This window comes from Erigeron canadensis, chromosome 2, assembly GCF_010389155.1.
Source record: "Erigeron canadensis isolate Cc75 chromosome 2, C_canadensis_v1, whole genome shotgun sequence".
Lineage (NCBI taxonomy): Eukaryota > Viridiplantae > Streptophyta > Magnoliopsida > Asterales > Asteraceae > Erigeron > Erigeron canadensis.
In genome coordinates this window covers 922,731-935,093 of record NC_057762.1, presented here as the reverse complement: position 1 = coordinate 935,093, position 12,363 = coordinate 922,731, and the positions used below count along the sequence as shown (strand labels likewise).

Here is a 12,363-nt window from a genome sequence, read left to right as displayed (position 1 = left end):
ATATGAAAAGCACTCCCATTAATTATATTTTAAACCGGAGGGGCTGAGGAAGAATTAATGAAATCAAGCTTTATATAGGTTTCGGTCATATCTACACCAAGAGAGACATAAAAACAAGAAACATGTAAAACGGTATAGATACAATGACTTTTGATCCAGAAGATTTGAGCTAGGGGGATGAGCAAAATAATTATTTTAATTGTCTTATTTATTTTGTGGTTACCAACAAAAATAAGTATATAACTCATTACCCATTCGATCTGGTATAAATGCCGCCTGACCTTTTTGACCCTTGCTTTAATTGGTTTTTCTTTGGTGAAATTCGATCGATCTCTAATTAATATTATCATCAATGCATGCATGGCACATTTGTTTAGACTTATATGACCATGAAGAATCTGAAACTATTTATATGATATATATATATATATATATATAAGTATCGGTGTAGAATGCAATAGTGTTCACGTACGTACCCTGATCATCTTATACATCGATCAAAACTACTACTAACTACGTACATTCCAAGCAAAATATTAATGGCGTCCAAATTGTTCGTACTAAAGACGTTGTTGGGTGTATTCACTTGTGTGATGGGAGCCGCCCTTGCTTATGGATTTTCCTTGGATTACTTCTTCTCTTGCTTCAGCCCCCGTGCTAGGTATATTATAGATTAATTAATTTCTACATCAGTACGTGTTAACCATAGTGAAAGAATACTAGCTTATATTCTATTTATTGTGTTTATGTCATATATTTTTTGTTTAATTAATCCCAATTAATATAGCTAGGTACGTAAATGAATTTCAAAATATACCAATATAGGTAACGTATCTTCAAGAGTTGTTTCAATGTACATAGCTAGGTAGAGAGATGTGTTTCAATGTACTACCGATATATATATGTGCAACCAACTTTCGAATTTTATTCTAATATCAACGAGCTGAGAGATGCTTATGTTGGCTACCTACTGATTGTCGACGTTACGTCATCACAAAAAGTTCTTACGTACGTAATAAACAAGTATTCTATATATGTTAATATTGGAATATAAAATTTAAATATGTGTTACCCGTATTTTTTGAAGTTAGGTTAGTTTCATTGAAAAACGTGTAGGATTAATTTAGGACCCTTTATTCACACACTTACGGTTTATATGGAAACTATGAAAAGAATATGTAAAGAAAAATGAGAGAATATTAAAGGAAACTTGCTAGTCTTTGATACATTAACTTTTTGCCATCTACAGTATAATAATATATGCATTGAATAGTTGTACACTGTACTGTAAAATATTTACAATTGTAGTATATGACTAAAAAGTAATGTATATATATCATTTATGATGTACCGAAACTCCAAACAGATAGCGTACTCGTTTCGAAAACTTCATGGGAACGGAAACTCGTACGAAATGCGTACGAAACGTTTCCTTGAAATTTCCATATATACTGAAACGTTTATGTGAAGCTTCCATAGCGTATCTAACTAATATTAGGGTTTTAATGAACTTTTTCTATTTTAAAAATGACTGTCATCTTGCGACTATGCATACCCCCACACAAACTAACTATATTATACAATTGAGATCACTATCAGGCTTAGTCTATTTCAAAAATTATTGGGAATAATTTAATTTGTGATCACCGGTCACCATCAAACATATCTTATAAAATTATACATATATAATTCTACACAATCTTTCAAGTCTCAAGTCTCTCTCTATAAAAAAGTCATCAATATATTTTTATTTTTTTATTGTCGTATCTTTGTCATACCCGTATCTTAAATTTTTTAGTTTTGTCGTATCCCGTTCCTGTATTATTCTCATATCTCTTTGCCGTATTCATTTCGGTGCTACATAGCATATCACTTCCCTCGTACATATAGAAAAGGAAAACAAAGTAACTTCAATTCTTATCCTAAACTGACTAGGAACGTGGCTTTCATGTGACACTTCTTTCTTGACTCCTAAAACCAAGTAACTACACTAGAATTAAACTAAACTCCTATTTTCTTGTTACTTCTCCACGTTCTCTCACAAATAGTCGGTCAAACTTGGCTTCTATCATCATCAACTGCTATGACCCTTTTCTGACCCATACATAACCCATAATCCGACTTGACCCATCAAGATTAAACCCAACAAACGTGCTATTTATGTTACATGTATTTTTTAAAAGTGATGGTATTGGAGCTTTCTCACTACTCACTTACAACTAATAACTTTATGTTACATCATCCACCACTCACTCACCTCTCATTCCATTATTTAAATTGCATCCCACAAATCAATCACCACTCACTACAATTTTTATTATATTTGTAAATTAAAATTTAATTCAACTAGAAAATTACACAACAATACTTAAACACATAAAACAATACATAAAAACCTTACATAATAATATTTAAAAGCGTAAAATAAATAGTAAAAAAACATAAAAACAATACTACTCCTCCTCATTTGCATGCTCGTACTCGTTCGGCTGGAGGTGTGACATGTTTTTAGCCACAACATGTTTCGTAATATCATTTCGAAACCCGGAAATGTGTCTCCTCGTTTCATATCTCCGGTAAGGTGTCCCGGTCACTCCTCGGATGGACAACCGGATCCCCTATATGAACTAGGCTGATCGCACGACCGCTATTATGAATAATCATGTTGTGCATTATCACACACGTATACACCAGGTTCCATATTGTTTTTATCAAGCGGTATCGAAACGGTTGAGCAATGATACCCCATTATTGTTTGAGAACACCAAATGTTCATTCAAAGTTTTCGCGAGCCGACTCGGTGCTTTTTTGAACATCTTTTCTTTTGGATCAGTAGGATATTTGTATGCTTTAACAATCGTAGACCACGGAAGATATATCTCATTGACTAGATAGTAGCCATGTTTATACGTATGGCCATTCACAGTGAATGGGCAGTAAGGAGCTGTGCCCATATGATCGGGGAGGAACAAGGAAGATTGTTGCAAAATATTGATGTTGTTTAGGGAACCAGAGGACCAAAGAATGCGTGTCATATCCATAAATCTTGATACACCGTCACTTCAAACATAATAGTGGGGTGTTCATGATCACCCCTTTTGTATGGAACCCTCAACTCCATTGGAGACATTTTCCAAGCAAAATGTGAACAATCTAGACTACAGAGCATCTCAGGCAAGTGATGTCTCTCTTCGTGTGCTTCAAACAAACATAGGATATCATGTATTTTTAGTCTATGCAGGTATTTGCTGTTATATGTCTGAACAACAGTGTCACAAAAAATTTGAAGTCATTCATGTGATGTTCTTTGTGCCATCTCTAAATACTCGTCACACTCATCTGGTGAAATACTGGTTGCAAGCTGCCTAATTGCAGATGTGCATTTTTGTATCGAGGTAAAAATGTTTGCCAACCGAACATCTTACGAATCCTGGAAATACTCGTATCTGGACTCAAGGTCTTGCACGATCTTTAAAGAAAAAAAACGTTTAGGCTTACGATACCTAAAATCTTCGTCAAATTTGGGTTCTTCACAAAAGTAGTCGCGATGCAACCTTTGTGAAGGGGCCAACGGTTACGGTTCTCGACTTTACGCTTATACCGTGCCATAGAACTTTCGGCTTCGGCCTCAATCACGTCCGCAAACACCTTTAAACTAATATTATCAGACCATTTAAACGGTTCATCTAACAATACAGTGGAATCAATACGTTTTTCCCTTTTTTTTTTCTTTGTTGTGTGTTGTTGGTTTGATAAAGATTTGTGTAAATTTGGAAAAGAAAGTATGTGTGTTGTGTTTGAATTGTAGCGTGTGTGAGTTTATATATATATATATATAGAGAGAGAGAGAGAGAAAAGGAAAAACAAAAAAAAGTCGTTGCAATCGTTAAAGAGAGCCGTTAGTGGCCTCGATCCTCACACACGCACTTTTACCACTTGCGTGGTCTGACCACTCAAACCCATGCCACCACTTGTGGTGGAAGGTAGGTGGCGGTGTTCCAACGTGGCGTCACGCCCACCACTCGCCTATCTTCCATCCAATATCATCACTGTTAGAAAGTAAACATCTTATACATGGCTTCATTGATTAAGAAGTACGTTTGTAAAAATTGTTGCAGATGGATGCAAGTGGCATTGACAGACTTTGTCATTAGTATATCTCCTATATCGGTATGCAAGTTCACTCCATATATTTCGGCTTTATTTCGTCAAATTGATTAATGGTTTGATAAAATGGAAACAAAATGAAAAATCGATGTTCAATTATTGTTAGTTATAGTTTGATATAATATATCCTATAATGATTTGGTGTTAACCAAAATATATATATATATATTTATCTATCTATGCAGGTCTGGTATTTCTACAAAGAACCAAGATGGATCATGAGAGTCATGTTTATGTTTATTTTATTTTGGTTAGGAAGGTAAATCATTTTTTACTTTTTTTTACTTATTTACTTATTAGTCTATATCTATATTATTTTAAAGAAGTTCAAACCTTTTTCTTTTCTTAGAAATAACTAAAAATAATGAGACATTAAAATAATGAGACATTAGAATTGACCCAATTGCCTTTTAACTCTTTTAAGAAAGACTTATAAAAAATATTCATTTAATGAATTAATTTAAACAAAAAATACTTACTTCACTATGTTATACTCTAAAGCCCTTTTTTTTTAATCTAAAATATATCCATGACCACATGTGCATAATTAACATTTGCATCAAAATATATTACTCGGCGTTGTCACCACCACCAACATACATCAATGGAGATAAAAATTTATCGTGTAAATTAGTTTACTCATGGTCATTGAGTAAATTTTAATATATTCTTCTATAAAGGGTAGAATGATAATTTCAGTTTTCTTTTATTTCTAACTATTTCTAAAAGTGAAGGAGATTTAAAAATTTTATATAATAATTTTATACTAACGTTATTAAATTGTTGTATAACAATAATAACAACAAGAATAATATATATAACACGGTAAATGAAATCAAATATAAAAAGTGATATTTTATTCCTTAGTATAAATAACAGCAATGATATAATATGTTACTGGATAATTTTTCCGCCGAGAGATAAATATATTATTTTTTTAATAACATAATTAATACAAGTTGAAACATGATTATATTATTCAAAAAAAAAAAAATATAGTTCGACCGAAGTCAATTAATATAATATGTATGTTACATCTAAATATAATGACATTAATTTCTATTTATATATAGGTTGTTTATTATCTATTTATTTATAAAAAATCAAAGATCAAACTACTAACTTTAAACTACAATAGGTATATATCATTTATCTTTACATTTATGTAAACAAATTTCTCTTTTCTTTTTCAACTTTTCTATCTTTAAAGGAAATTTATCAATCAACCTAATTTATATGCCTAAAACCTTAAGAATTTGACACGTGATATTCACTAAATCTCTTTTCTAATCTTATCATTTGATTCTTACACATGTTATCATCCTGTAATTAGGTTGAATTTTAAGCATATAATTTAGGTTGATTTATCATTATTTATTTTTAAAATATCTAAAATGTCTTTACTATTATAATTAACATTAACCATGAGCTTACTGAATACCCAAAAGCCCTTACTTCTATTATGCTAAAAATTGTTAGATACATTAATGTTAGGAACTCTGGACTTTTTTGAAATCTATTCATTTAATATCCAAGTAGGTATGGGGATGTAAAATTAGTGATATGGAAATCAAATGTACTAAAAATATGTAAAGTTAATTTTCAATGTGTTGCAATATGTATATGAAAAGTTAATATAATGTTTTTTTTAAGAAAAAACTAAAAAGCTAATCAACTTATCACACATATTATAATAACAAAGATAAAATAATTAAATATGATCTAATGATTTTAAATCAAAGATGAAATTCATCCCAGAGTTCTTATTTGTAGATAATTATAATTTATTTATTTATAAAAATAAAATATATCTAATATAATAACCATATTATTACTAAAGAATTACTAAATAAATGTATAACAAATGAAAAATTAAAAATCACGGGAAAAAAAAAAAGAAGAAGAAAAAGAGATGTAAACTAATAATATATTAAATCTTTATTAAAGCTAAAAAGACATTTAGATTTTGTCTTTACGGTGAATTCCTCTTTTTAGGTAACAAGAAATTTGTATTTTCCTAATAAAGATATAGCTAAGGGGCATTTTATGGTAATTTATAGTAATAATTAAGAGGGCAATTTTTGTTTAATCATATAAAATATAAGTATTAATGTTGTCATTTAACAAAAATAAAATATTCTTATTTGTTTATGGATGAATTTAGGACTTTGTTATATATATATATACATATATATTGGTAAATTAACATAGCATATGCACCAATGATAAAAATAAGCTATGATAGTAATAAGAAGGATGATATAATATAAAATGGAAAATAAAATAAGAAAATAAACAAAACATTATTAGGAATAAAATAAAAAACCATAAGAAAAGGATAAAAAAAACTGCATAATATTACTTTGCATAATAATGAGGAGAATATTAGACACTTAAGCTTAGTGGTAAAACTTTTCACATAATAACTTTTTTAATATTTATTGTGTAGTATATAAATTATTGGCTTTTCCCTCATATTTTTTATGAATTAAAAAATCAAAATGTGAGAGATTCTACATCCAAATATATGTATCTAACCGTCACATATTCTTACCTCTCTAATTACAAATGGGTGACGATTTTAGTATCACATAACTTAATATATCTACCACAAATCTGCATTATATAGTTGTCCGGTCTGTTATATTATTTGTACAGTGTGGTAAACTATTAATAACAGTGGTATTAATATCAATTCTCGTTACAAATGGTCAATTACCCATTGATCAACTTTATTAAAATATCTAAATCAGGTACAAAACCACTCGATCAATATGATCAACTACACATCCTTACAATAGTTCAAATTTTTAAGATAAGTCAATTCCCAATATCCCGTATTTTAAACATTGAACAACAGAGTAATGAAACCATGAAATTGGTAGCTAAATAGCACAATTACTAGATGTCGTTGGTACTTATTCGGGGTAATTGATATTACTGTTATATTATATTGAAGTTTATTTCTTTTTACAGCTTTATTATATGTGGATACATTCTTCTACAGCTTTTGAAGCTATCACCAGAACAAACTTTGAAAGATCCATTTTTTTTTATGTTGGCGAGACCTAAAAGCAGGTATATATACTCTGTGTTGCTTATTTATATACATAACAAAAAAAAAAAAAAAAACCACATTGGGGCTGGTATATCCTCATCAACACATGGACGGAGAGTCGGAGACACATTGGGGCAATATGAGCAATTGCCTCCACTTTAATTTTAATACACTATAAATCTTTTTTTAGGGTAAATTAATAACTTTATTCTTAAAAAAAAAATAAAAAAAAAATACATACAATTGTAACTTTCGTTGTTATAAGTCTCTTATTTGAAAATCATTAATCTTGTAAGCATTAGTTTTGAGATTGATTCCTTCATTGGTATAGTAAACAATTTGAGTTGTTTTAATTTTTAATAAAAAGAAAAAAGAGGTTAAAAAAAGTGTCTTCTATTTGTTTAAGTAAATATGTAATACATTAATAATATAGTTGTTTATGAAAAAGTTATTTTCATTTCAAATTATTACGAAATATTATATATATATATATATATATATGGGGAGAAGGAAATATGAGGCTGTTAGGCACCTAAGTTGGGTAGAAAAATCTCTCATATACCTTTTTTTTAAACCATAGAAACCTTAAGCGTCCAATCATTTATATATTCAAAATATTAAAGTATTGGTATGAAAGATATGCACAAACGGATTATTTTATAAAATATCATATATTATTAGATTTGATGAACTTATATTATGTTGTTTACTATCCGCAAGTCATATCATTAGCCATCACATGCTCCAAATTTGAAAAGACCAACGTTTATGTTTAAGACTGAAATTTCATATCTCATACTTAAATAAGCTAAACTTGACTTTCTCAACACCAGTTTTTAATAATTTGACTAAACTCAACATTAACAAATTTCTTTAAGGGCCTATTTTCTATTATCCAATTAGAGCCCAATTTTTTTATTTTCATTTTTGGATATGGCTCCAATAAATGTGTTAAACAACTTTTAAATTTTCTCTTTCGTAAAAATATTTCTGGCTCCGTCACTGCATCAACAGCTACCTAATTAAAGAATGTATGTTTATAATTAGTTATATGGATTGATCTAATAGGGATGATGTCATGGGAGCGAGCAACACGCGGGGAGGATTTTCCGTGGTAACAACAAGAATAATATATGCTTCATTGGGTTGCTTGATGCTTGCATTTCTAGTTTTCGCATGGATCACTGATGGATCTCCATTCCGTTCACAAGTCCTCTCCCCGTACGTCGTATTTAAATCTTTCTTGCTATTCTATATTTTGGAAGAAAACTAATTAAGTAAATTACTAGCCTGCAATTTCCTATGATCAATCTTTAATTACTTATAAGTGCACGTAGTTCTCCTATATATATTTTTGAGTTAATTACAATTTTCGTCCCTGTCGTCGATCCCTACTTGCAGGTCTAATCCCTAATTTTCATTAATTACATTTTTGGTCCAAAAAAGTTTGTTATGTTTACACTTTTAGTCCAAACTACTAATGGACGTTAAAGTACCCATCATGTGACCTGCACATGATGGGTATATTGGTCTTTCACATTTTCCTGTGGACCAAAACTGAATTAACTCCGAATTTTTTAATTTAATAAAAACATTAATAATAATACATACTTCATCTATTTATGTATCATCTTCATTAGCAAACATAATTAGATTTTTAGATTCCAAATCTATAAAAAATAAAAAATAAAATACAATTGTTGTAAATTTTTGACTAACCAACCAAAATATACAACACATACCACATATATAGCAATAGACATGATATAATACTGGATATACAAAATTTCTTAACATTCATTCTCTGATCTATATATAGCAATAGATCTGGAACACATATATGACATATCATATATCCCCCCACCCATCTGTAAACATAATTTCATAGCAAACATTTATAACATAACTTTTTAACACTAATTTAAGAATGTATCATCATCACCACCGCCGGTAATGATTACCATCGGCGGTTACCACCATCTCCATTCTCCAGTAACCAATACCACCGCCGACAACCACCACCATCGTAACCACTACTTCAGTTGCAAATGCCGCTACCACCATCTCTATATGTATCTTTAGATCTACACAACTTGAACAACCCAGACCATCCCCACCAAAGATTATAATGTTGCAAAAAAGAATTATCCATGAAGCCAATAACTTTCAAGATCTGTACGTGGGTTATATCTTTGAATAGAAATTTCGAGGAAAAAATATAAAATGAAATGATAGTACCTTCAGGCACCCTCTGTCCGTGATTCTGCATTCTCAAATTTGTACCTTCCGGCCTTACTACCTGAAAACTTGTTTTTCCGATATAATGATTTTTATTGTATTTATAATATGTATATGTACATATTTATATGGATAAAAATATATGTATTTGAAGATTTTATGTTTTTCTTTTGTTGTTGTTGATTAAGATAGAGTAAACTTATATCGGAAGTGAGTGTTTTCCATGTGAAGTTGAAATTTGGAGAGTGGGTAATTTGACCATGTATTTAGATATTGTCATAAATTTATGTGTTGTGTTGTGATTTCTGATGCATCACATGAACCCAGGCATTTCTAATCAAATATTTAGGGGAGTTTAATTTATTGGTAGTTTATGATATTTAGTAGATGAAAAAGGAAAATCTGGAAAAAGTATTATCGATGATTTGTTGGTAATGAGGAAAACTTGGAAATAGATTAATAGAAAATTGGAAAAAGACTAATATACCTATCATGTGCAGGTCATGTGATGTGTATTTTAACATCGGTTAGTGATTTGGACCAAAAGTGTAAATGGAGCAAACTTTTTTAGACTAAAACTGTAATAAATGAAAGGTAGGGATGAAACCTGCAAGTAGTGGTCAACGACAGGGACGAAAATTGTAATTAACTCTATATTTTTTGAAGCTTAACATGAATGAAGTTTGACACTACTAGAATTTAATTCACATGCGTGCAGGTGTATGGTTACATTGTTAATAGACCTTTGTATCCAAGCTGTTATTTACTCGGTACGTACGTTTCCATTTATATATGAAACAAACAATATTCAATTCGTACCAAATATTTTGATACATTTATGATACTGCACTAGATTTATAACATATTATACAAATATTTAATGCATAAGTTTAATAGATCAATCAAAATAAATGATACCAATATCATCTTTCATCTAGCCATCCTAAAGAGTGTACGTGATCTTTATAACATACGTAGCACAATTTTTAAAAAAGATACCACAATTTACATGTTTTAGAAAAGACTATATATAAGGCAGAAATATATGCATGAGTACGTGTGGTAATGAACATATAATTATTTTGTGAGTTCGTCGCAATAAACATTTTCATCGCAGGATTTTCGTCACAAAGCTCTTAGTTTGACTACAAAATCAAAAAGTAGTTTTTTTTTTTTTTATTTCGTTTAACGGGTTTTTTTGCAACGAAATGAGTTTATCGCAAAAAACCAGATTTTTTGTAGTGTCTATCAAAGGTAATTAATAATATCTATATAACCTCCCATCATAAAACTATATAAAAATTAGATAGGATATAACTTGTTAAGTTGTTATGAATGGGCGGGGCTCTACTCTAAATCAATATATATATTGTTAAAAAAATCTAATTCACAAGTTTAAATATATACATGTTTAGAGTTTATGTGACTTCAATTCCAACGCACGTAGCATTAGGTTTACACTCAATAAAAACAAATTAACCCAAAAAGTTTTAGATGAACATACAACAATTAATTATATATATATGATGTCTGGTGGCCTTTGCAACAATTAATTGTGCGCTTCTTTATCTTTAATTTTTTTTGCAACGTATAACGTGCATATGCGTAATCTTCTTTCAGGTGTGGATAGGATACAAGGAATCAAGTTGGACTAATGCTTTGTTTTGGATACTTTGTATCGTTTGTTTTGGGAGGTACGTATGTAGTTATTTTATTGCTTCAATTTAATCGATATGTAAATCTACTTTTGCAATAAGGTTAAAGTCTGTACCTTAAACAGTATCAATATATCGATCATTTGCATGTTTTTAAGTATGATTTTTATCAAAATATAAATTTTTTGTTTTGTGCCTATATAAATTATTATTATTTTATTAGATAATGATAAATCAACCTAATTGGTGTGACTAAAGATATGTCTAATAATAAGATGATGACATGTGAAAAAATCAAGGGACAAGATTAGGAAAGAGAATTAATGGAATACACATGTCAAATATTTAAGATTTTAAATTGATTTTTAAGTATATGAGTTAGGTTAATTAATCATAATTTTTTTTATTTATTTGCTGATGGCACGCCTCAATCTATTTAATTAATTAAATATCCATACATCCACGATCTCTTTTTTCATGTACGTACATGCAGCATTGGTTTATGCGGTTACATAGTGCGCGAGTTGTTCTACCTCACACCTGACCAACCTGTTTACCTTATACTTTTCAACACAAGTAACAGGCAAGTCCTAGCTACACATATATACTTTTCTTTATGATTTATTATCACTATGGATATCCCAACCACTCTTTTTGGTATCCCAACCAAAAAGTATGGACCCCATGTCTATAATGGTATATATGATAGAGTAAAAAGCGAGCCCTGTCATTAATAATCTGGTCGGATTACCAAAATCATGGTCGGGATACCATACGTCTTTTTAATTAATGGTCGGTTTTATGGAGTAGTGTGTGTTAAATGTGGTGTTGTTTTATTGATTTGATTGCAGAGATGTGATGCTAAGTGATCCATTGTTGTTAAAGAATCATCATCTTCATCATGACAACATATAATGAATGATCTATTAATATGTCTGTCAGGACTGCATCAATTAAAGCAACGACATTTTGTTATGCTTTTCTCCTTGCTTTTTCTTCGTTTAAATAAAAACAAATAAAATAAATAAACAAAGTGATTAAATAAATAAATAATACTCGTAGTATTGTAATAATAGTAGTAGTTGACTAACGATCTTGGTCAACTATGATAGCTGTTCAGCTGTTGTGTCTTGAACTCTTAAAAATATTATACTCAGCTCGTAACTAAACTATGTATGCACCATTATTATTATTACCACATGCATATCACATGTCACCAAGACTCGATTATCGTATTTGTTTTTA

At 29.9% G+C, this 12,363-nt stretch overlaps 1 protein-coding gene across 1 annotated transcript; it reads left to right on the top strand.

The window, feature by feature from the left end:
- Positions 1-475: 475 nt before the first annotated feature.
- On the top strand, positions 476-12,142 carry LOC122586327. The gene is made up of 9 exons (XM_043758326.1): positions 476-661; positions 4,119-4,170; positions 4,353-4,426; positions 7,144-7,245; positions 8,294-8,446; positions 10,182-10,233; positions 11,084-11,157; positions 11,612-11,701; positions 11,970-12,142. Exons 1-9 carry the CDS (start codon positions 540-542, stop codon positions 12,031-12,033), a joined length of 783 nt encoding a protein of 260 aa, XP_043614261.1. The 5' UTR covers positions 476-539; the 3' UTR covers positions 12,034-12,142.
- Positions 12,143-12,363: the final 221 nt, after the last annotated feature.

What these genes read in the sequence shown, in the direction of transcription:
- LOC122586327 (XM_043758326.1), top strand. Translation starts at nt 540, where the DNA reads ATGGCGTCCAAATTGTTCGTACTAAAGACGTTGTTGGGTGTATTCACT. An exon ending in TGCTTCAGCCCCCGTGCTAG is followed by an intron (nt 662 to 4,118) that starts GTATATTATAGA and finishes AAATTGTTGCAG; the next exon opens with ATGGATGCAAGTGGCATTGA. An exon ending in TCCAAGCTGTTATTTACTCG is followed by an intron (nt 10,234 to 11,083) that starts GTACGTACGTTT and finishes ATCTTCTTTCAG; the next exon opens with GTGTGGATAGGATACAAGGA.